This window comes from Lissotriton vulgaris, chromosome 1_1, assembly GCF_964263255.1.
Source record: "Lissotriton vulgaris chromosome 1_1, aLisVul1.2, whole genome shotgun sequence".
Classification (NCBI taxonomy): domain Eukaryota; kingdom Metazoa; phylum Chordata; class Amphibia; order Caudata; family Salamandridae; genus Lissotriton; species Lissotriton vulgaris.
This window is the reverse complement of record NC_141685.1, coordinates 324,647,448-324,673,441: the sequence shown is the minus strand read 5'-3', so window position 1 is coordinate 324,673,441 and position 25,994 is coordinate 324,647,448. Positions and strand designations below refer to the sequence as shown.

Sequence of the window (25,994 nt, the reverse complement as noted above, 5' to 3'; positions counted from 1 at the left end):
CGGACGTAATATCCGCAATTAGAGAGCAATGCTACATTACTGGCCTGCCTGCTAAGAATGTATATAAATGTTTTACTACACGGCGGTGTAATCAAACAGTGTGCACTTTCCTAGTCTACTATTTAATAAGGATTGAACAAGTCGAATTTACCAAATCTTACCAATACTGGTCTCATGCCCCATTTAGAATGATGTGTGGCGTAAGGTGAAGCCAAGTACATGAAGAAATATCCACGACCTTCACTACATTATAAGATGCCAATTTTAAGTTAGTGGAAACCAATAGGTCTCATTCCCCTGCCAGTTGGCCTAATGAGTTTAGCATTCCCGCTCAAAACCTCCCTCATTATAACCTATTTCAGAAACTATAAGGAGCACGACCGGGCCCTAGACGTGACGCTGAATTACCGTCCGCCTTTTTCTATGTAGGTAATCCCCAAATTCAACCTACATTAAAGTGTCAACTCCACATAGACCACTAATACCAGTTAATGCTATGTTTTCCAGGCTCTCTCTTTTGTCCTGATGAAGACCCCAACATGAGGGAAAACTAACCCTTCTACACTTTCGGGGTCGAAACGTAGACTACGCCTAAATTCTACACACCATAGAATAAAAGAATGATCTAATCTTACCTATGTGTGATGTACTGTGGGAACATTGTTTTTACCTTGATTGTAAAGGCGTTATGATTTGAATGCGATGCAACATTGTCACACCACATTTACCTTGTCCCTCACAAACCCTTCACTCCCCTTTCTCTTTTCACTGAGAGCCTCAACTATGCAAATTTACAATTACATTGATGACATGCAGACGACTTTTAAGTAATTGTGTGCAGTTAGAGGTACAATGAATAGACTTGTATGTGGAATAAATACAATTCATTTCTTAACACTGCATACCTTACTTTCATTGCGCCAAGCATATTTATTGTGAATTATAAATTGTGGTGTTTCCTAATATACATTAACACAATCATTGTAAAACTACTTCTAACCAACTCTGACTACTCTTTCCCTGTATTTACTTACTGACCCAGGTCCACGAGTTTTGAGGGCTCACCCCTTTTCGAACTCCTACTCAATAAGATCAACATCCTTTTCTACCCCCTTCTCTTTTACAATACGATCAGATGTTTCTCATATCACAACGTCCAAACAATGGGAGATGGGGAAGAGACTTGCGATACTCAACTCATTAGGGGCGCGTGCCCAGCTTAGATTCCCCGCCTCACTTTGTGTAATGTGGAACAATCGCATGCATAACTTCCATCATGTAGAAGAAGCAGATATCCTGATTGGAAAAAAATCAGGGGGGTGGAAAAGAGGGGAATGATGAGGCAATGCAGCTGGTAGTTAGGCGGTAGGGATAGTAGGAATATTATATTTCATACCTTCTTTCTCCTGTATCCTTTTGCTCTTATTTCCAAGGTATTTACCCTTGATACACCAAAGCAAGCTAAATCACTCGCGAAAAATGCACACTTTTTTTTTCTTTTTTTTCTCTTCAATCCATATATATAAGGGGGGGGGAGAGAGTCCCGTCAAGGAGCATAATGCTCATGAAGGATGAGAGGGTTCCCCAGGGAGGGTGGGTGATGGTAGCAAAAAATAAAAAAATCCTTATTTCACAATCGGTAGATGCCTTTATTTAGAAAAGTGGGCGCTCCACGCTCCAGGGGGAAAGAGACTAGATGATGGCGGATAATAACATATCCTGGAACGTTAATGGGCTTCGATGTCCACTGAGGCGTATGCTAATTTTAAAATATCTAGAGCAGTCTCCAGCTAAAATAATCCTCCTCCAGGCAAACCCATTTGAGTATCACTAAGGCAAGGGAGTTTTTCTGAAAAATTAGATGGATTGCTTCATTTTGTTCTGGGCAGTCTGTGATTAATAAGGGAGTTGCCATTTTGATTAAAGTGGGTAGTGGCGGCACAAATTTAGCTCAACAGATCAGACGGGGCGGTGGGTCCTAGCAGGGGCCGAGTTTAGTGGAAAGGAACTAACCATTATATCATACTATGGACCAAACATAGATGAGCCTTCTAGCTTATTAAACATATAGTCCACTTTGGTTCAGGTTAATACTCCTACAGTCATAGGAGGGGAGTTTAATGTCCTCCTTGATACCCCAGCAGGACCGTTCCAACTATAGCCGCCATATTGTAGCTCCGATATCTCGACAAGCTATGAAAAATATGATGCATGAGCTTGGCCTAATCGATGCTTGGAGAGCTAAGAAGGGAAACTAGCTAGGCTTTACATATTTTAGTAAAAAGCTTGGACATGCCTCCAGACTTTATTATGTTCTCATGGATAGATTATGTCTAGACAAATTGGTGGAGATAGAAATTCTGCCTGCCTACCTAGTATACTATCTGATCATGCCCCTGTAATGTTTGTTCTTTCGAAAGGGGTCTTCATCAGTGCTATCACTCCCAGGTGGACTCTAAAACGTACTGTCCTGAAGGACCCAGACTTGGTTACTATGGCTACTCTGTCTACTACCAACTATTTCTCTGATAATTCGGGATCAGCGCCTATAGAAATAGTTTGGGATACATATAAGGCCCACATTCAAGGTCAGTTCCATAGCTTGATCTGTTCCAATAATGAGAAACAAAAATTGAAGTTTAAAATCTTGGAAGACAATTTCCAAGCTGGAGAGTTCAAGGCAGAAATCGCATCCAGATAGTTTATCGCAGATCTAGAATGCCTCCGATCTGAATATCGAGCATTGTTGGACCAGAAAGGCAAGGCAGTGGGCTAATTACTCTATGAAGAATTATGAGTATGGAGAGAAAGCAGGGGCGACCCTGGCCAGTAATATAAGGGCAGACCGGGTCAGAAATAACATTAATTGATTATTGATGACCAGGGCACGATCTTCCAAACATGAAGAGATGGAAGAACGCCTTCTTACGATGTTCTCTGACTTGTATAAGGAAGAACAGTCTCTGAGTGCTAAAAATACACTTCAGTGGTTAGAGAGCAAGGCCCTACCTAAATTGACAAACCAAGGGCGTGAGATTTTGAATGGACCAAATGCGATTGAAGAAGTTTAGTCTTCAAATAAAAAAGATTAAGAACAACAAAGCAGCTGGTCCTGACGCCCTTCCTGGCGATGTATACAAAGCTCTTCAGCAAGTTCTACGTCCAAGACTCTGAACTTTTTAATTGTGTATACAGCCTGAAGGGTAAGACGCCACCCTCTTGGAAGGAGTCCACAATTGTCCCTATATTCAAGCCTGGTAAGGACCCTCTTAAGGCAGACTCTTTTCGGCCAATCTCCCTGCTAAATGAGGATTACAAGATCTTCACTAGTATTTTGGCGGGGAGATTAGCCAGATTGGCTCCCTTACTCCTTAATTCCGACCAAAGGGGCTTTATTCCTGGAAGGCATATCCATGAGTTGACTTCCCAGCTGATCGGCAGCATAGATCTGGCTGTGGCACGGTCGGAGTCCTTGGCTGTGGCTGCATATGATGCCGCGAAGCCCTTGAACCGCGTCAACTGGGGCTATCTATGGGATGTCCTGGGGTTTGGGACAATCTTCCCCCACGTACTGAGGGGTTGCTATGAAGGTGCCTTGGCTAATATTTTGTTGAACGGTATGTTGAAATCTCGTTTTAATATCAGCAGGGGAACAAGGCAGAGGTGTCTTATATTGCCCCTCATGTTTAACCTCTACATCAAGCCCCTGGCGCAAGCCCTGAGGTTGGATGACCAGATTACACCGTTCAAAGTGGATGAGTATAGTTGTAAGCTCGCGTTGTACGCGGATGATCTATACAAATAATCCAGCAGAGGTATTTCCCAGAGTAGAGACGATTATGTCTGATTTTGGTCGATATTCAGGCTACTTTATTAATACCTTAAAAACTGAAATAATGTGTTGGGACTAACAACTGGCATGGAGTCAAAAGTAGTCAGTTCAGATAGTTGGGCATACTTATAACTCCTGACATAACCAATATACCCCAGATAAACAAAGAGGGTGGCCAAGGATATCGATCAGTTATTTTCAAGATGGCAGAACCTCCCCTTAACGATATTTGGCAGAGTCAATCTGATTAAAATGGTGATACTGCCCGGGTTAACATACCTTTTTAATATGATTTCCCTTGCCTTTCCCTGAAAAAATGCTCTGGAGAATTCAGGGAAAAATTGGAAGTTTCATCTGGGCTAATAAGAACTCCAGGTTATCGTGGAAGAAATTGAAAAGAAGGTTGTTGAAGGGAGGTCTTGCTCTTCCAGATGTCCTGGGATACGCTCCAGCTTTCCAATTAAAGAACATCCGTAGTCTCCTCTCCAACCCTGATGAATCCAACTGGGGAAAGATCTTGGGGATCATGGCTCGCCAGGAAGGGGGAGGGCCCGGTTTTTTGTATAAGTTTGGGCCACCAAAGTTCTATAAAAAGGTACATCTAAAGGTTTTGGTTTGGACCAGAGTTAGGGCTAGATGGGGCATAAAATATTACTCTGAGCTCCAATTTGGGATTCCCCGGGCTTACCAATATGCCTCAAAGATAGTCTTTCTATCCCTATCAAAAGGGCTGGTATAACAGTTTGGTCTGACCTGATAACAACGGAAGGGGTTCTTCCTTGGGAGGTGTTGAGGCTGAAGATTGGAGAATCTTTCTCCAGATTCAAATATATTCAACTTTGCTCTTAGTTTTCTGTAGACTTTTCTCTTGGATTTCTGAAGCCTAACATCTTTGGCAATTGGGATATAGAAACTGACCTTTTAACACCAGGGTATAAGAAAAAAGAAGTAGCTTTTTGGTATAGAAGTATGCTTGAGGTGGAGGAAGGACATACACCATCATTACATATTGTTTGGAACTCCTCGCCCCTAGAGGATGCTTCAAGCACACTATACGGAACATCTCTCCACGATCTGTACAGATTTGTAAAATCTGCTTCTCTTAAGAAAAAACATTTCTGAAAAAACATTTCTTCGTCTTAAATAGGCTATGTTACACTCCCAAAAAGATACCTAAATTCGCCTCTTCACCAAGCTGTTTACTAGAGGCCCCCCCCCCCCTCCTGTATGAGAATTGGCTCAGAGCTGTATTGAGAATAGCACGCCTTGAAGTTGGTATAACACATAAGTTGGTATAACACATAATGTAAATAGTATGGTCTGGGACCCCTTGTTAGAGTGGGGAAAAGAGGTTGGTCTAAAGCCTCTGGTCCTATGATTACACCACGCCCTAGACAAAAAGGGCAGGCCGGCCGGCCTAAGGCATAGCAATACCTTCAGCCCGAGGCGCCCAGGTCACAACTAGGGCTGTTAGCGTTTATTTGTGTTTGCCAACGGTGAATGAGGACACCCAAAAAAAATCATGCATTTTTTTAAAGTTTTATGTCAATTCATCCTCTCGAGTAGGTTATACTAACTTTCATCCACCTCTGTTTTTCCTGGAATCGCAGCAGGTGGGAACAGTTGAATGGTGAGTACTCTTGATCCGCATACAAATTGGCACATGGAACTCTGACTTGTGGTTGTGTGCCAATGTATCTAGCTCTGCAGGCTGCGTGACATGGTGCAGAGGGACATGAAGACGTGGTACACATACTGCATGCAGGCATGGTACACAGGATAAGTAAGCCACCATGTGCTACATGTGTGGGCATTTCTGCATGAGCTAATATGCCCCTGTGATTTCAAAGTTAATTCGTGGATATCACAAGTGAACATGTAGGCTATTTTGGGTGCATGTGCTGGACACTGAAACAAGTTCCCAGCTACGTGATAGCTTCACTGAAATCTATGGTGGTGGGAATCAAACACCTTGTATTAATAAACCCACACAGATTCAAGTGGTGGATCTATTAATGCATCCAACCAAAGGTGTGCCCCCTGAGAACCTACTAGTCTACTGGGGTAGATAGGCCTGCCACCACAGGCCCGTTTCTGACCCCCTCAGCAGGTGAGGACCTATGCTTTCTGAGGGTAGAAACCATGCCTGGTCTGGCCAGAGTTCTCATCACCTTCTCCAAGCAAGATGGTTAAGTAATTTGCATATCCAGGCAGGAGGTTTAAAGGCTTGTCTCCTCTTCGATATGATCACAACTTCCCCAGATGGGGGGAAATGCCAACCCCCTGCTTTGGGCCAATTTGGCACGAGGACTGGCAGGAAATTAAATGGGTAGGTGTGGTCGACTACCAGAACTGTTACACCCCTACGGTAAGCTGCCTGACTAATGCGTCAAACCATCTCCAAGACCAACCACCTCTGTGGATTCAATCTGATTTGTAGCCCCTTTTTCCCAGGACCATTTCCCATTAAAACCAACAGGGCACCCAACGTCGTAAAGCCCCTCTGCACCCTGATTCCCCCAGAGCCTACCAAGGTGATGTGTTTGTGCTGCCTTGGTCCTTATCCCATACTTGCGGAACCAATATCCTGGAATTAAGGTAATTCGCTAATAAGTACCCGTATGTGCTTTTGCCCACACTACCACAAAGAGCACCTTGGGATTGTTAAAACAAGCCTTCACCACTCATCGGGGATACCTAGACTTTATATAATATACCAAAAAGGGGTAGATTGTGTAAAGAGCCACCTTCTACATTTTATGCAATTGTTGGCCCATCATTGAGCAGTTGGCAAGATTGCCGACCCTTTTATAGGTGTTTTGATGTACCATCTGAAGTATTAGCTGTCTTTCACTATTGCCCCCCCCCCCCCGCCCCCCCTGTTACAGGAACAATGTGCGGATGGCAAGGAGGTACCTTCCATTCCAGATCCACTGGGGTTTTTTAGACCTCTGACTAACAGAAGAAAAAAACTGCCTAAGATCAAAGGTGCGATGCTAGAAGACCTTATCAAGTTCCCTCAACCCTAAACCAACGCTAACGTTTTTCCTGTTAAATCTTTGTTACTTTTTTTTTGGGTGGGGTTTTATTAAAATGGGTACCAAGCTTTCGATCACTGGTACAGTAATTGCTAGCCTCCCATCCAACTCCCCAACTCCTTCCCCTTTACTGTTACAATCTGTAACCCCCTGCCTACGAATATGGTTAAAACCCATATTACTCGAGCAACGGCTGGACCACAAGCTGTATGGGCCGCAAAGCTAGTTTCACCAAGTAAAGCTGGTGCTGGTCAGTTAATAGACATTCAAGAACTCCGGGCAGTTGCTGCCTTAACACTTTTACAAGTTCCTACGCTACCACTGTTTTCCAGGTAATTGTCAATCCCCTTTAAATTTAAAAATTGAAGCCATTTAGGGGGCCGCAGTCTGCCCCTACATAAATACAATCTGGTCATTGAAGTAACTAATTTAGTACTGCATGGTATGAGTCGACCATTCAGTGACTAGGAAGACTGTTCAAAGCGAGTGTGGGAACCCAGATGGAAAGCCGGCTCCTGAGCATGGAGGGGATTTTACTATTGCCTGGTAAAATGTATGCGGTGCCACAGAGGTTCAGTCCTACATTCCTCTCGCTCCGAAGTACAAGACAAGGGGGCAACAGGACCTACTAAACAGAGCAAACCTTACATTATTTATCGAATGCCCATCGAATTACTGCAAAGGATATTGTGCATGGAGTTGTGGTCCCTGACCAAGTCCTTTGAGGAGCAAAGACTATTTGGAGAATATGAAACTGAAGGACACATTACAGGCCTGGGGAAATCTCTTCTCTCTGGCGACTTATGTTTGCTATCCAGTCCATGTTAGAAATGCCACTATTGCTACCTGTTAGGCAAGTAGTTCCACCAGATTTAAAAACCAGCACAAGCAACGAGGGGGCAGGAGAGCAAGCACAAGCAACGAGGGAGGGCAGGAGAGCAAGCACAAGCAACGAGGGGGCAGGAGAGCAAGCACAAGCAACGAGGGGGGCAGGAGAGCAAGCGCAAGCAACGAGGGGGGGGGGGGCAGGAGACAAGCAACGATGGGGGGCCAGGAGGCAAGCACAAGCAACGATGGGGGGCAGGAGAGCAAGCAACGAGGGGGGGGCAGGAGAGCAAGCAACAGCAACGAGGGGGCAGGAGAGCAAGCACAAGCAACGGGGGGGGCAGGGGAGCAAGCACATGCAGCGTGGGGGGAGCAGGAGAGCAAGCACAACCAGCGAGGGGGAGGGGGGGCAGGAGAGCAAGCACAACCGGGGAGGGGGGGCAGGAGAGCAAGCACAACCAGCGATTGGGGGGGCAGGAGATCAAGCACCACCAACGGGGGGGTGGGCAGGAGATCAAGCACAACCAACGAGAGAGGGGGAAGAGATCAAGCACAAACATGGGCGGGGCAGGAGAGCAAGCACAACCAACGAGGGGGGGGGTAAGACAGCTAGCAACGAGGGGGGCTGGACAGCAAGCGCTAGCAACGAGGTGGGCTGGACAGCAAGCGCAAGCAACGAGGGGGGCAGGACAGCAAGCGCGAGCAACGAGGGGGGGGGGCCAGGACAGCAAGCGTGAGCAACGAGGGGGGGGGCCAGCAGAGCAAGCGCGAGCAACGAGGGGGGGGGCCAGGAGAGCAAGCGCGAGCAACGAGGGGGTCCAGGAAAGCAAGCAATAGCAACGAGGAGGCAGGACCACGAGGGAGGCAGGACAGCAAGCACGAGGGGAGGCATGACGGCAAGCACGAGCCACGAGTGGGGGGGCAGGACAGCAAGCACTAGCAATGAGGGGGGCAGGTGAGCAAGCACGAGCAACGAGGAGGCAGGACAGCATGCACTAGCAACGAGGGGGCAGGAGAGCAAGCACGGGGGGCAGGACAGCAAGCACGAACAACTAGGGGGGGCAGGAGAGCAAGCCGAAGCAACGAGGGGGGTGGGGGGGGGGGGTAGGTGAGCAAGCAATGAGGGGGCCGGACAGCAAGCAATGAGGGGGCCGGACAGCAAGCACTCACCGGAGGACTCTGCAGCTTCTCTACTTGCGGCGGTCGGGCAGAAATGGCGTCAGAAAAGCGCCGACATTTCCGCATTCGGGGGCGTGGTTTTTGCTGTTGAGTGACTGATGTCACGGAGTTCAAAACTGCAAAAAACACCCCCCGAATCCAAAAGACTGGGCTAAAATGGAGAGACGCCCCTCTCCTCCAATGGCGGGCCTCTGTTTAGGAAGCCAGCCAATGGAGAAGAGGGGCGGTTTAAAGCCCCCATACTAAGACATTAAATCTCAGAACGAGACTGCACAAGCACAGCCTACGGTCCGAGACCTAAAAAGGGAATAGCGACTTCAGAGATCAGCAAACCTGCCCCCTTTGCACAGTGTTTTGCTGTACAAAGGGGGCAGGATACTTGTAAAATATTGCAAGAAGCCCATTCCTGCAATTTTGTTTCGCACATTGATTTGCATTCAATAAACTTGTCTGAGCTGGCTGTCTTTTTCGGGTACCACACTTTGCATGTAAATGTTAAGGGTAATCGTGGGGTGAAGAGCAAATGGGGGGGGGGGGGCTTATGTCTCTTACACCTTGGACTGCAATTCCACCAATACGGGTAAAATTCGTTTAACTTTTTATTACTCTAAAAGACGGCAGGAGATCGGTTAACCTGGTCCTTATTAATGTATATCTGCATCCTAATGCTAAACTTAAAACTGTGGTTAGCGAACACTTGCTTTTAATCCTAATCAAATATGCCTCGATGTATCCCAATAGATGCACTCTACTAACGGTGACTGATTAAATCATATGCAAGATTTAAATTATAAAGGATTCAATAGTTAGTCAGATTGATCAGCTTTGGTGGGCTCCCTGGGTGCCCCACCCGTGCAATGTATTGAATCGATGGGTTGCCAGTTCAATAGGATGCTACATGCGTACATTCTACTTTCTTTAAATGGTAGGGTAGAAGGAGGCACCCCACTAAATACACTCCTTTTTCAAGACCTTGAAACAGTATCTTTGATTCTGCCTTTGTTTCCATTTGTTCTTCTTTTAGCATTACCTCTCATCTGGAAATTGACAAGTTTGCCCAACAGGCTTGTACATTGGCACTAGGGTTATCAATTAATTGAAGTTCCAACCGGCTCAGTTACTACAGCAAATCTGCTGGTTCCCCCACCATAGGCACTCTGAACGACACTTGGCTATATCCTGTATTTGGGATCTTACACCGGTCCTATGTGACCCTAGTGGTCCGCAGCACAATATGTGATCTGATGTCATTTGGTATACACTTTTTCTTTTTTATTACTCTTGTTCACACAATTTAAGAAGCCGTCCCTACTTCTCCCAAGGAGTTAAACCCCCTGAATACTTCGTTCAGTCAGGAAATCGGAGAATTAAACCATTTTTTTTAACAGTTGTTACACATGTTAAAGCTCTACTTTTTTAATTTAGCAAACATGAAAGGGTGTGATCCCCGTGTACAATAATATAAGCAGAAGATTTAGTAGGCAAACAACTCACTCGGAAACTCAGTGGGTAAAAGATGGTTGAAATCTGCAAATCTACCTCCATAAAAGAGTTATGGCTTTTTCTGAACAGGCTAGGTCCAATGCATCCTGCAGACCTGGGTAAGAACATTTCTGAGCTTGCTTGGATTTCTCATAGTTGGTATACATGGACGAGTCACAGGGGTGGGCCTGTCTATTTACACCTGGTTATGCCCCTTCCCCAGTGGAGGCTTATGCAATGCGTTCGACAAAGTGCTCTAAAACACAGTGCCCCGGGACCTTATGGCACTCCGAGCAAACTTTTTAAAATAGAATTTGACCTACTGGCTGCCACTTATAACAAATGTAGCTTATTGCACATTCAAAGCGTTGTTACCACCTCATGGCAGGGTACTTTTCTTCATCAGATTTTTAAGAAGGGTTATCCTGCCATACTTGGTAACTATAGCATAATTGCCTTGCTTGATTTGGGGGCCACACATTATACCAAAACAATTAGAATTAACTAGAACCGTAGCCTGATTCGATTACTTAAATATCTCACACAAACTGGTTTTAGGTGAGACAACAGCACATTAGATAACCTACTCTCTTTCTTTCATTACTAGCAGCCCGTCCTGACGTTGTCCGGGTATGAATTGCTGCCGGCCAGTAGTATATTGTTTTGTAGGATTTTGTTTTGATAGCATTTCTTATCTGTGACAGGCCTGTGAAACGCTCCGATTCACAGTGCACTGCTGATGCACTTAAGAGTGCACGTTCAGTAGTGTGTGAACTCTAGTTTCCCTACATTATTTTTCCTTGCAATAATATATAGCGCAAACTCTGACATGAGCACAATTTACATTACAGAAGAACACATTGATTCCAGGCAAATTGCTTTGTCTCCCAGTGCCTACCACAAATGAGAGGATGTTAAGCTGATGCCGAGATTCGAACGTAGCTCTCCAGCTCTCCAGCTCTCCAGCTCTCCAGCTCTGAAGTTCGCAATTCTGGAACTTGTAGCGGGAGGTGTCTAAAAGTGTATGTCAGTGCAGGCCATCAATAAGAGACCTGTGCATTTTTCAAATCGGTGGTGAAAAAATGAGTGTGTTGCTGGAGATGTGGGCCGCCGTGCCACCAATGTACTTACTGGGGGAGGGTTAACACCCATTCCGCAACTTTCTTTCTGCGTACCATCACTCCGCATACTTTCATTACGAAAGTACCATGACTCCGCAATGCCATTATAACGCATGGCATTACATTGATATGCTTTTACCACGCATACATTTACAGCGAAATTCGTTGTAAATGCATGAATAGTAAAAGGTTTTTTTTTTTTTTTTGGATAAGGTAAGTATGGGTATAGGGGTATATGTTTTGGGGTACTGAGGTATGTTTTGGGGTGTTTGGATAATTTCAGGGTTCTGATATAGTTTTGGGTTTTGGGTTATGGGGTACAGGGGTAGTTTTAGGGTTTAGGGATAGGTATGGGTTTTGGGGTAGAGGGGTATTTTTAGGGCTAGGTTTGGGGTATAGGGGTATTTTTAGGGTTCAGGAGTAGGTTTGGGGGCAGAGGGGTATTAGGGTTCAGGGCTTGTTTTGGGGTACAGGGTTATTTTTAGGATTCAGGGCTAGGTTTGGGTTTTGGGGTACAGGGGTATTTTTAGGGTTTAGGAATAGGTTTGGGTTTTGGAGTACAGGGTATATTTATAGGATTAAGATGGGTTAGTGTTTAGGGTGTTGGGGTATTTTAGGAGTAAGGGTGGGTTATGATTATGGGGTGCTGGGGTATTTAAAGGGAGCAGGGTGGACACCCGGAGCTGGAATGTACAGAACCTGGGAAGAAAAAACAATGAAATATTGAGCACCACACTTTTTTTTCTGTAATCCCTCGCACGCCCATGCCCCAGCACACGCCCACAGCACACAATATGAGACATGGCATGAAGGGTCGAATGTACCACACGCCCCCAGCATTTGTCACGCCCCCAGCACACGCCCACAAGGGACTACTTCGCTGGCACGGTTCTTTTACCTTTTTAAATGTATATGTTTGTCTGCATAGCCTATGTCCTTCTGCTGCAACTGCCCTTTCCAACTCTGTATTGGGTGTTGTGATTGGTGCTGTGGTTCCTAAGATTACCCGCCTCAAGTTTGGGTTTTTATTATATTAGTATGGATATAGATTCAGGAGATGTTAAAAGTGAAAAGGACCAGCCTGTTCGCTTGCTTTATAGACTACAGAATGGCCTTTGATGGAGTGGACCGTTCAATTATTTGGTCCAAACTTCAAAAATGGGCAAGTCCTTTACTGAGAGCCATTCCGTCTCTATTCTGAAATACAAGGGTACATGTGACAATGAAAAATCCCATTTTTAAAAAAAGAGAAAAAAAAGAACAGAGGGCTGAAACCGATGTGCGTGCTGGCTCCACTGCTCTTTAACGTGCAAACTGCAGATGTGCCTGTTGCCATTAAGGTTCAAGGGACTTGTGTCCCTAAACTAGCTTCCTTACATTTACAGTATGCAGATCACGCAGTGAGCTTTGGACTACATTGCTACAGGTCTTCAAAAAGCTCTTAAATTGTTAGTTACTTTGTAAGTATTCAGAGCTTTAAGATTGAAATTAACAAGCAGAGAGTCTTGGTGAAAGCACTGTAAGCTGACTGCCTTGCAGCACACTCGTCCCCAATTGCCACAAAGAGTATTCTTGTTTAGGAGTTTGTTTTGCCTGGATGATAAAGACTGTCCTTGAGAGCATCTTGATCACTTAAACTCCAAAGCAGCTTAATGTTTTCCGTCGCAACTTTAAATGGTGAAACTAAGGAAAAGGCTTCTAAATTGGTTAGTCATTTATGCAAAGTATCTGCCTTCCTTGGAATATTTCCAGGTTTGGGCAGCACATGGCTTATTAGGTCACTTTCCGAGATTTTTGAGGTTGCCCACTTTTCTAGACATTGACCCATCATGCTGCAATTCAACCAGATATAGCCATCAATTAACACATATGATGGTACGGTTTAGAGTTAGTTGCCACAGGCTAAGATACTCTAGGGCTTCTCTTTTGAAGGCGGCAATTTGGTATGCCATCTCCTCCGACTCTGCCAAGTTTTCTCCCTGGGAAAACTTATTTAAATCCACGTGTATCACTCTGCAGGCACTTTCTGGAGTTTTTCCACATCAATGGCGCAGTTTAAAAAGCAAGTCAGTTTTTTTATTTCTCACAGTAGATCCTGGTGTTGTCAAATGCAACAAGATTTCATTTTAAATGGCAGGCCTGAGTTACACAGATAATGTAAGTAGTTATCTAGTATCCAGCATGTCCAGATCGATTACGCACTTTTATACATAGTTTAGTCCCACTCCTAGAATTCGGGCAAGTATGTATAATTCGAATATCAATTGCTGCCTGTGTTTCTACAACATTGAATCTTTAACATTGTATAAGTCCCCAGCCTTTACGTTAAAGAATTAAATGGTGAAGACCAGGCTTTCTATAAGGAATGAGGCCTTGCAGTATACTCAAGTGGGGTAAACATTCAAATGTTTTATGCTGTACTTTAGTTCAGGAACCGGGCATTTAAGAGGTCATCTGCAAAGGATGAAGGCCCTGGTCATGGTTCAGATCAATTTAGAGGGGATTGACTGGCAATACACGTGACCAAGGAGAATAACTAGAACCAATTCCTACTTGCATCTGAGCTTTTCCTTGTTTTCAATAGTCCTAACAGTTAAAGGTTTAGACAAAAGATTGCATATATTTCGATATATTTTGAGGGTGGTCTTGGATGTTAGATTTATTTGAGCACCACCCCAAACATTGGGAGTTTTAGAGCTAGTATTCTATGGTGTTTTAATTGTATGGTCAGGGAGGCCTTTAGCTCACCCCAATTAGTTTTTTACAAGGAAATAGCCCACTACATGTTTTTGTAGGTCTAAAATTGACTCTCTGGTCTATTGTAATTTTTTTTTTTCCTTCTTTCTAATTTAAGGAAAAATCCGCCAACTAATCATGCATGCATTATTCTAGGCATACGTTCTGCATGTTCAATGTATTGCTGGTTGCAGGTCTAGCAAATGCTGTCCAAATGTAGTATGTTGGTACCGTCCTTTGCCAACATGTATGAATTCACAATCTCAAATAAAACGTAGGAATGTGCCAGGGATGCAAGGTGCATGCAAACAGTATTTGGGGCTTGTTAATGAAAATATAAGAGAAATTCATCTAACGCAACCCTATTGAGTTGTTTTGGCATGCATTAACCTAATAGTGATTTGATTAAGACTGGTTAATTCCATATTGGCTACTCAATAGTTGCAGGTAATTTGCTATGTCATTCAGTGGTTAACTACATCTATACCTTGGTTCTGCTGTAGCTGGGTTGTTTCTCTGCCATCTTTCTCCATGCCTCATTGATTTTATCTGATTAGATTCCACCTACTTCCATTCGGTCATGCCACCGTCTATCCCAAGTCTGTGAATGCAGAAGGTACATCATGAGTCGTGTATTGGGTAATCAATTTGCCGTCCACAGTTGGCTGTCAAACTTTGTTGTCTTGGGCCTTTGCAAAGAATCTGCTTTAGAAGTTCATGATATTGTGCAAGCTTCCTTTACTTGGATTTTTGGGATTCTAATGGTTCTTAGGCTGTGATGTCAGTCTGCTTGACATGCAGCCTATACCTGTTTCTTGGCAGCAAACTACATGTGGGCACCTTTAAGTGGCCTCTCCTGTTGCATCTTGCGTGATGTGGCCTAATTTCCATGGTGAATGAGCTGGGGTGTCCTTGCTTTCATGGTTGTAGTTTCTTCCATGTGTCTGTTCTAGATGTTTCACTTACCACTCCATTGCCAATGAACATAAGCATATTATTTTTATTTTTTTGGGGGGGTGGGGGTGGGGGACTACTGATTAGGCAGTTATTTGTTGCTAGTTTTCATTGCGATACTTGCTCTGTGTGAGATCCTGGGGGAGGGAGTATTGCATGGTAAATTGTGTGGTATTTAAAAAAAAAAAAAAAAAAAAAATCGTTATACCTCAGAGTTCCGTTGTTGCAGGAGGTTAGAACTTCTCTTCAGATGGCCTTGATGTTTCCTTTTCAGTACATGTAAGTTGTACATGGTGTCAATCCAACATCCTCAATCCAGATTCCACAGCACTGAGACCACCCTCGCGGGTGAGTAGTGCACTCTACAAACCCCTGATTGATTTATTGTCCGTGTCCTGTTGCGTGATCCAACGACTAGATACGAGCAATGTTTTAGTAGTAAGCAGTTCACCTGGGCAGGGGGAATTGATATTGTTGCAGCTTAGTTTTAATTTGGCAGTGTGCACTGATTATGCTAACATGCTAATTTCTCACCCCCGCCCCATCTGTCCTCTATTACCGCTTCCTATGGTGTAAGCGAACGCTGGCTGAAGCAAATGTATTATGACTCTCATTGCTTCCTTTAACCCCTTCCATGCTGATGACGGCCGAGAGCCGTCATGGCACACAGTGGTAGTGTGCTGATGATAGCTCCCGGCCGTCATGACTGCACCCGCGATCAGAATGTGCCGCACGGGCGCAGAATCGCGCCCGCGCCTTAGGGGTTAGTATCAATTTCCCTTGGTTCGCTTTTTTTCAGCCACAAAGGGACATTTTTAATTTCTAGAATCTTGGGTGATAACTTTGACCATGGATTCCAGTAATTCATGCTGCATTTAGGTGATTCATTGTCTCGCCCATGTCACTTTGGATCCTGTGAGGTTATTTCATGGTGTAGCGCTAGCCACATGCATTTTCTATGTGCCCCTTCTATAATTTATATGTTTACTAGATGCTCTGGATATGGTAACTAGAACCTGGCAATAGCTCCATTGAAGTTTGAAGTTTTATTAGTTTAGCACAGTTACTTAAAACCATTGCTATAAAAATAGCATTGGCACATATATAAAAAATCAGCAATAACACATTTGTCATGTTTAGGACGAAAGGAAGAAAACAAACACAAAGCTGAGAAGCTGCTCACTGAGCTTAGTGGCCGTTGTGCTTCTAAGAAAAACAGTCTTGTAGTTGCAGATATAAACATTTTGCTACGCAAAACCAAAATTAAGGATAATAAAAACAAAGTGCTATACCACGGGGGAAAAAAAGTCTGAATAGCTCCATTGTGTAAATTGAGTTATAAAACAAAGGCGTTAACTTATTTTCGAAGAGGAAAAAAAAAATGATACATCTGAATATTGTCTCAATCACTAGTTTCTATCGACAGAACTAATGCAACTTTCTGTGCCTGTGCGAGAGGTATTTGAACATTGATCTCCGAGTTGTGAATGTTTTAACCACTGACTAGGTGCAGAACCAGAGGAGGTAGCATTCCATCATGCCTTCAGCAGTGCTGCCCTATGGCAGTCTAGCTTTTGGAGCCTTTTGATAAGATCAGTGTCGAAGTATGACTCTTTTGTATTTTTTAGAGTAGCAGTGATCACTGAGCGGTTGTTTAAAGTTCGCAATGCACACCAGCCCCCTTTTATGATGATGTCCTTTAACAGAGTTCCACAAACACTGCCCACCCCACCACCTACTCGTTTTGGACAGGGTACTTTTTAGCTGCAGTCCCTTTCAAATGTGCGTGCAAAGTAGAAATTGTCGTCTGCTTGTCGTTACCTTTATTGGTGCCTCAATCAACTGCTCATCTGAAGTTTAGTCATGGGAATCAAATGTGGGTCTAATCTGGTGTTGAAAACTTTACCACCATGTAACAACTAGTGTATTGCAGTGATGCTAGAGTTCAGAATGCTATGTAACCTCTTCACTGCGGCGGCTATTCCGCCGCAGTGCTAAGGGGACGGCCGCGCGGCGGCCGCATGCTGGTGATGGAACCGCTCCGTCATCAGCCGCGGTTGGGCTGTGCTCAGGACGGAGCGGTTCCGTCATGGCCCCACCCGCTCAATAGGAAGCGCCGCGCAGGCGCGAAATCAGCGCTGCGCGGCGGCAGGGCCATGACTGGACCGCTCCGTCATCAGCACAGCACCACCGCAGCTGATGACGGAGCAGTTCCGTCATCAGCATAGAAAGCGTTAAGTCTGCTAGGCTGCAAATTGGTTAACTGTGCTCCTTTTTAACTTGGGGAAAACCAGAAACCTTTAAATGCAGGATGTAGATCTGTAAGAGGCTTATCTCCACACTTACATTCTAGTATCTTTCATGTCATTGACCTAAGGCAAAAAGTCAGTCTGATGTAAGACCTCCTTATGGATGGCGGTATTAGCCAGAAAAAAAAAAATGTCAAAGCTAAAGGCAGATCTGTTGCATGATACTAATTTGTGTGTGGTTTACTTCTTATTCAGAGATGGTGGGCAGTCAGCCTATTCCTATACCAGATGCTGGTAAACGAAAAAAGAAAAAGACTAGAGCTGCAGAAGACCGCACTGGAACTTTTTCAGGTTTGTGACCGTTGGTGTGCTGTGCACCTATTAGGCCATTTTTACCTCTCCTTACCTGACATGTACTTCATTCTGTAACTCGTATGGGACTACTGACCAACTGATTGAACTATAGCTCTCAAGTTGACCAATTGGCCTTTTATTCCATTCCAATGCTTTAAAATGTACAGATTCAGCTGTTTGAGACAGCTTGTGAAGTACTGTATGTATACTTTGGTCAGACTAAGCCGGTGCCTTGCCTTGACAGTAATGTGAAGCAATAACCCACCATTGAGTCGTGCATGTTTGTTGCTTTCTTTAATTTGTATTGGGCAAAACAGTGCATGTTTTTTGCCACTGGGCAAACCTTGGTTTCCTTTCACTGCCACTGAAGCCTAATGTGTTGAATGGTTAGACGTCTTGGATCGTATTAAAATCTGCTTCATACACAGTTGAAGTAGGTTGTTTGTATGAGCCTGCCCTTTTAGGACTTTAAAGATTCTCTTTCCGGCAGGGGTATCACTGACTGGGAAATGCCTACAGGGTAGAGTTGGCTGCAGCAAACAAAGGGCCCTGCAGCAGCAAGGTGCGAGAGTGTGCCAAGGGAAAGACCAGTGAGTGACCTTTCCGATTGGGCCCTTTGAACCCAAACTCTTGAAGGGTGTGGTCACAAGCACAGCCAAAAAGGCGACTGGGACAAGCAGTCCCCAGCTTTGTCGCTGGTGAAAATTGGGGGAGAAGGGCCGTTTGTGCACTCTACAAGGCTGCATAACACCTACAGTTTGGCAAAATCTTTATCTAATGTTCAGTATGGAATTTATTACTTTTCTCCTGCATTTTATTTCAAACCAGTCTAATTTAACTGCACTTGTTGATCCTGCATCCTCAGACTGGATTGGATCTCGGAGGAATTGTTTTCTGCCATTGTGCTCACACAGCTATGCCATGCATTGGGAAACTAGTAAACCTAACTTTTTGACAGCCTACCTAGAAGGGCCTGGTAACCGATAGAAGCCAATACTAGTTGATTATCCGGATGGAAGAGCCACTCGAAGACCCCTTTCGTGACTTGAGCATCAATGGCCACATTATCTGGGAATGACCTGAGCATTGTTCTAATAGATGTTTTTTTTTATTTTTTGTGTGTACCTTCTTTGAATCCTATTCTCGGGCATCCAACTAGTGTGCCTGATGCAGATAGTCCATTTTATATGTGCCTGCCAACAAACTGTTCCAGTCTCTCATTCTGACCAAACCTCGTCTGCCACTGACTGCTCAGTGGTCCCTGGCTGTCTGCTACTGTCATGGCCTTCATGTTCAGTTTCATGATTTCAAGATGCCAGCACTAGAAGCAGTTAACCTAAAGCAAAGTTTTTGAATGTCTAATTTTTTTATTAAATAGGTCTAAGACATTTAAATTGGTCCCGACTGGATGGCTCTGAGGTTCCAGGACTGCTTTAATTTGCATCTTGTAACACTGAACTTTACAGAGGTCGGAATGATTAGCACTAGGCAGAGAATTGTCTTCTATCTTTATTTTTGGATCTGTGACTTTGTCTGGCTTTCGAATGCTATTTTTTTTTTTTTTTAGATCTTTACAGAAAGTAAATTCTCAATACCTGAAGTTATTTGGAGTTGTGAGGGAGATGGCTTTGGAAAGCAGATTTAGAGATGGTTTTGCATTCTGACTAAATGCTAGTTTTGTGAATGAGGTTTGGTCTAGAAGCTGGACACTCCTATTCCGGTTGCCCCGTCACCTTTCAATAATACACTTGTGGGTAATGTCTGAGCTGTCTCGGGGAAATGCCGAGTTCATAGTTGATTGTGAACCACCTGGATAGAAATCACAGGCCAGTCCTTTCCAACCGTACATTCGTGTTTTTTTTTTTTGTTTTTTTTTTGTAACCCTAATCTAAAAGCCTGATGTGCGGTTTTTTTAAATGGACTATGCACAACTTTCTGCTTTGCACCTCCTGCCATTATATCATGGTCTTTTGAATTGCTGCAGTGGCAGTTAGGCGTTTGGTAGTTCAGCTCCTGGTGAGTTAAATCTATATTTTTGGAGTTGGAAGTACTAATGCAATGGGCCATCCAAGTATGCAGTTCCGACCCACCTAAACAGTGTTGTTGCAGCATGTGCTGTTGGTTCTGAAATCATGCTCTGCCTGCATTTCATGAGTCAGGATGTTCCAGTGCGGTCTAGGTTGGGTTAATTTGGATTAGAAGCTCTCAAGCAAACTTGTGCCTTTTAGACTCCCTAAAAAAGCTTAGGCCATCAGAGCTTTGCTATTGTTGAGAATGCACTTAGTTACGTGCATTCTCGTTGTACAGAGTATGTTTTCTTTGTTAACTGTTGTACATCATGCATTCCATTCTGGAATGCTGAGAATGCATTTGTGACATCCCGATGGTCATCCGCCATATGGCCCTAAAAATCTGACCCTGTTTGTTGGTTACTGGGACATGTCCTAACTGCTGAAGGGATAACGCCAAAAGACGACCTAGTAGAAGCAATAAAGGATGCCCCCGAACCTAATGACAAAGAAACCGTAGTCCTTTCTAGGCCTAAGTGAATATTATTCAAAGTTTATACAAGGATATGCAGGAAAGGTTGAACCATTGAGGAAAGTACTACAGAAGAACATGAGGTATAAATGGACAGAAGAACAAAGCAAGGCTTTCAACACCATAAAAACTGAAATAGCAGAAGCACCCGAATTGAAATCGTATGATCCAGAACTGGAAAATGTGATAACGGTGGATGCAAGGGCATAGGCGCAGTGTTCTGCCAACTACAGGGAAAGAAGGAAAGTAACATTGCATTCATATCACGAAGGCTAAGTTAAACTGAAAACTACAGCACCGTCGAACGCGAGACGCTCTCATGTGTTTGGGCTGTGGAGAAACTAAAGAACTACCTGTGCGGCAAGAAATTTGTAATAACTGATCACAACCCGCTGGTGTATATGATGGAGAGTGAAGGACGAGGAAATGCAAAAGCAAGCTCTAGGTTATTAAGACTGTTGTCCAAACTTCAAGAGTACACATTCAATGTACGGCACATCAAAGGTGGACTGAATTGCAGGGCTGACTGCTTATCATGCCTGCCTGTGGGTGAGCTGAATGCAACCGCACTTGATGATGTGGAGTGCGTAGTAGCTTTGGATAGATGCCACTGAAATGTGTAGCGGATCCATAACAGAAGAAGAATGGGTAAAAGGATTGGAAGATGACAAAACAATGGAAAAAGTGATGAATCATGTAAGGACAAAATGGCCTCAATCAGAAATCTGCAAAATGAGTAAAAAAATTACCAACAAGTTAGTGATGAACTAACCATAGAAAGTGGATTTTTGAAAATATGTGAAATTTATACCACCAGCTGGCTTAAGAGTGAAACTAATAAAACTAGCTCACATCCAGGCAGCAGTGGCACAAGGAGCATTCTGAGAATGCACTACTGGTGGCCAGATATGACGGAGAGGTGTGTTATAACATACGGGTTAACCCAAAAGTACTGGGACCTGGGTAGTCAATAGTATTTGAAAAGGGGGTCCCAGTTAGTACAAAATCAAACAGTACTGACTCAGAACTCATAAATCGAACCATACAAAATTTCATAAACACAAACTTAGAGAGATGCTATTTAATAAACATCCTCATTAGGCAACATAATTACCATTTCTTCCAACAGAACACTTTTTTAGAAATTCAAAAAACATGCCCAGGACAGAGGGCGTGGGAAGGAAGGAAAAGGGGAAAAGGGGGGACAAAGTGCAGGATAGTGCAACAAATCAAACTAGTCGTATTTCATGGCTACCCCATGTGTTTTGTTTATCCGGTCTGATCTTTTGAATAACATTTTGATCATGACCTTTCCTGTTTTTGGTTGTGGTGGTACTAACTGGGACCCCCTTTTCATATACTATGGACGGAGAGGTGAGCAACTTCATTGATAAGTGTGAGCAGTGCTTAAAGGCAGACCAACATTGGAAAGTAAGCAAAGGAGAATTACAAATGGTTGAGATACCAAATGGACCGTGGATGAAAGTTGCAATAGATTGCACAGGGCCATTTAATATGTTACACGGAGACTGTAGATACATTGTGCTGACTGATTACTATTCAAAATGGGTACACTATAAGTTTGTACACATGATAACGGAAATAGTGATAACTTTTCTCAAACTATTTGCAATAGAAGGCCAACCAAAAATCATTGTCTCCGATAATGGTACCCAATTTGTATCGAAACAAATAGTTCTTGGAAAATTTGGGCATCAAAACAAGAGAAGATGCCACTGTATAGCCCTAAAAGCAACGGACAGGTGGAGAGGATGAATATGTTTATAAAAGAAGGGATCCAACTAGCAAATGCTTCTAAAATAAATGTGAAACAGTTCATTCGTGAGAAAATAAACACGTATAACACTACAAAATACACGCCATTTTACTTGATGAGAGGAAGAAAATGTAATAATGAACTTACTCCCAAGTTTAACAAGTGGTACAGAGATGAAGTGACATCAGATGTAATAAACAACAACGTGCTCAGTCAATGAGCGAATCAATCTAAAACAGAAGAAGACAAAAAGATACACAGACATGACCAACAAAGCAAAAGAAAAGGATATTGAATGTGGAGATTGGGTGTTTATCAAATAACCATTCAGGGTTGCGAAGGGAGAGTCCACCTTTAGTGAGCCAGTGCACGTACAAGAGACATCCAGAGGTGCTGTCTGCGTAGAAGGGAAAGACTGGCGAATCAAGGACTAGGTTATCCAATAGAAGAAGGGGCAAGAGAAAATCCTAATGAGGGGGAAAAGTGGAAATGACACTAGTCTTGACAACATATTGGAGTGGGATGATATAACAGACAACCTCAGCTCAAGGAGCTTAGATGGAAGCTTCACCACGTTCCAGGAGGAGAGTGAGCGTGCTAACAGGCAAAACTAGGAGGATATGGTTTGTGTGGAAAGTCACAGTGCCAGGCGTACCAACAATGTGGCGAATGATAGGACAAAACAAACCAGAAGTGGAAGAGAAATCAGAATGCCTAAACGCTTCGAGGATTACGTTCAGTGAATGACTTTGTAACCGTTTCAGTTCTATTGTAGAAAGGGAGATGTTGAGAATGCACTTAGTTACGTGCATTCTCGTTGTACACAGAGTATGTTTTCTATGTTAACTGTTGTACATCATGCATTCCATTCTGGAATGCTAAGAATACATTTATGCGACGTCACGATGGTCATCCGCCATATGCCCCTAAACTCTGACCCGATTTGTTGGTTACTGGTGGCTCCCTGTGAGCCTTTCTATCTACCCTAATTAAAAATGTAATCTCACTCCTGGCTCGTCTCTCCTTACAACAGCTATGTCTCAAGATCTGTTTTCCCTCTTCAGATAAGAAATTGTAATAAACAGTTAAAGAACGTTCCCATGTACAGCGCTCTAGAGGCTGAACTTTCTAGTTCCTCGTGACTAGCAGCATTTTCGCTCCTATTGGGAACTGGGGAGCGAATGGAAGTCTGCTACTGCAGCATCCTCCCATTTGTCTATGGCAGTAACCTCAGTCATTTCATTCACCAACATCTTAACTATTAAAGCTGCGTCTCGACTTGAAATTGAATACTTTGTAACAACAAACGGTGATTGAGGGTGAAGCTTTCGTTCACAGGTGAGTTTGGGATTTCATCTGTATCTTAGCCAGCGTTCATTCCAACTCGACAGCCTTCGAGACCTTTGCCCTGTAAGCTACAGTGGCAGTCGGAGCTCCGAGGAAGCGATCAGGAAGATTCACTGGAGGAGGAGCCGAACCCACACAGCGAGCAGAGAGGGAGCGAGAGAGCAGCCGTAACGGTTAGAGGACGCCGAAGGCATCAACTTCCGAAAGCGGCTGAATGCAGCGGTGACAACCATTGCTCACGCGCCCCCCCCCCCTGCCAAAAGAAGACCGGGAAGCTTAAGGAAACGCGGCAGGAGCAGGAGGTAGGAGACTGCCGTAAACTCGAAGCGGTGCGGGGGACAGCGGGGAATCCCGTAAGCGAGCCGCACCCACCAGCGGTCCTGCAGTCTCCCTGTTTGATTGTCCGTCCTCCCGCCCGCCTGTTGCAGCCATTGACGCTGACGCGAACTGGACCGTGAGCGCCCTAGAGCTGGGTGCTGGGCTGGGCGCTGGGCATTGGGCGCAGGCTCGGGCACGGATGCGGGTGTGAGAGCGGGTTCAACTACTCAACTGTCCCGCAGGGGTATGAAGCGAATTGGCTTAACCAGCAGCGCCCAAAATCACTAAAGACACAGAGGGAGACACTAAACTGTCCGGAATCTTGCCAGGAACTGCAACTGTGCGAGTGGGTACAATCCTTTAACTTGCCCCTCAGCCCTGCAGCAGCAATAAGTGATTTTGTCCCAATCGGCAGTGCCTTAATCCACTAAGGAAACGTCGGGTGGTGCAAGTGCCGACCAATTGACAATTTGAACAGTTGGACTATTGAATAATTTCTGAACATAGTGCTTAATCGAACTTAGTTGAGCGGCTGTAACAGCAATACCTGCTGCAATCCCTTGCTGCAAACCCTTACTACTACCAAACCTGCAGCCTCGAAGGGGGTACAGTTGGACAGTGGACAGTGGTAGCAGGTGGTGTGAGCGCAGGAAGTAAAGGCATAGCGCTGTGACAACACTCCCTGAAGACCCTGAAAGTCCTTCGTATTACCACCATCACTAAAATCTACACTAGTGGCAAGTCCAAACTGCCTCATAGATAGCTACTGCTGAATAGGGAAAGAGGGTCAAAACGTGAATCAGCAGTAAGGTCGTGATACACACTGCACCCCGCCTGGTACAGGGTGAGCAAGCCACGGGGGGTGATCTGCGTGCCCTCTCGGTCCTCAGTGTCAAACAAGGTGCGAGGCTGTAAGCACCCAAGCCAGTACCAGGAAATCTCAGAAAACACCAACTAATTAAAAATCTAACAGAGTAAACCACCTGGGAAACAAAAAGATGAGATCTGGGAAGCTGAGAACAACTCCACTTAGAACCACCAGGAAGAAAGTCAAGACCAAATCGCCCACTCCTCTTCAACAAGCTGGCCCACTTCCCAGTTTAACATCCCCTGCCTATCCAATTTTTGGAACACTGAAACATTCCGGGAAGTTTGCATTCATGAAGGACCCAATGTCGGTGATTTACTCTGTCGGCAACCCCAAATGGTCTACAAAAACCTATGACGCCGAACACTTGTAAAACAAAGTCAGAGAAAACGGACATGACGGTTCCTAAACCAGCCTCAAGCACAACGCCGAGCGGAGTTGAATTGAAGCACAATTGCGTGGATCTAACCCATGACACAAATATACACATGATGCAATGTCAAGCCCAAGTCCACAGGAATAATACTACATCCAACCCGCCAAAAGGACTTGACGATGAGAATTCATTAACAACAATGCCAGCATCAAAAAGACCCCTCGACACCTCTCTGGAAGGACACACAAGCAAAGTAATACCTAACAACAGTGGAACAAACTTACCCATGATTGAAAGTAAGTGTTCAGTAAGCACAAGGGATAGTCCTTGCGAGAGGAATAGCCATCATAAAAACAATTGGAGTGACTCCCTAGACAAGGCTCATCCTAATAACCATTCAACTCCAAGACCGGTTCCACGCCAAAACAAAGATCTAAAATCTAGTGCAGCAAAAACAAAAGACCAAAATCTGGTAAGCAAACCACACATAATAATGAATAACAATGAAAACATTGCAAGGCACAGGAGCTGTTCTTCCATTAATGCAACCAGAAGTGATATGGACCAAACCAGTACAAGCGATAAACTACTCCTTGCTGCACTGGAGGACCAAGTAATAACGATTCATGACTCAGTCAGAAGTTTCATTAAATATAGGTCGAATGAATAAAAGCAAAGTAAAGACCCTTAGTAGAACAAAACCGGCATCAGATAACGAAATGCTTACATATGCAAGACCTTGTGACAAGGATGGTCCAAAGAAAGCATCCATATTAGAAATATCAAGCTTATCCTCATCAGACACTGCATCAACAGTAAGCAATCCAAAACTTGAACAAAATCGAATTCCGGCAATGAAACAAGAAACATTGTTCTGTGAACAGGCACACCTGGATATCTGTACTAGTCAAAATAAAAACCACAGCAACCAACCAGAAGTTGAACAGGATGTAAAAAGCAACCTAGAAGCCATTTTGGCTCTCCATAGCGCGCTGGG

General features: G+C 44.3%; 1 protein-coding gene across 6 annotated transcripts in view; it reads left to right on the top strand.

Annotated features, from left to right (window-relative positions):
- The window catches only part of MKNK1 (MAPK interacting serine/threonine kinase 1), a 237,830-nt gene that overhangs the window by 26,543 nt on the left and 185,293 nt on the right, over positions 1–25,994 (top strand). For all 6 annotated transcript variants that reach the window (XM_086952367.1, XM_086952369.1, XM_086952372.1 and 3 more), the window contains one exon: positions 17,672–17,767. In XM_086952367.1, coding sequence (XP_086808493.1) covers positions 17,672–17,767 — 96 coding nt within the window. The remainder of the gene's footprint in view (positions 1–17,671; positions 17,768–25,994) is intronic.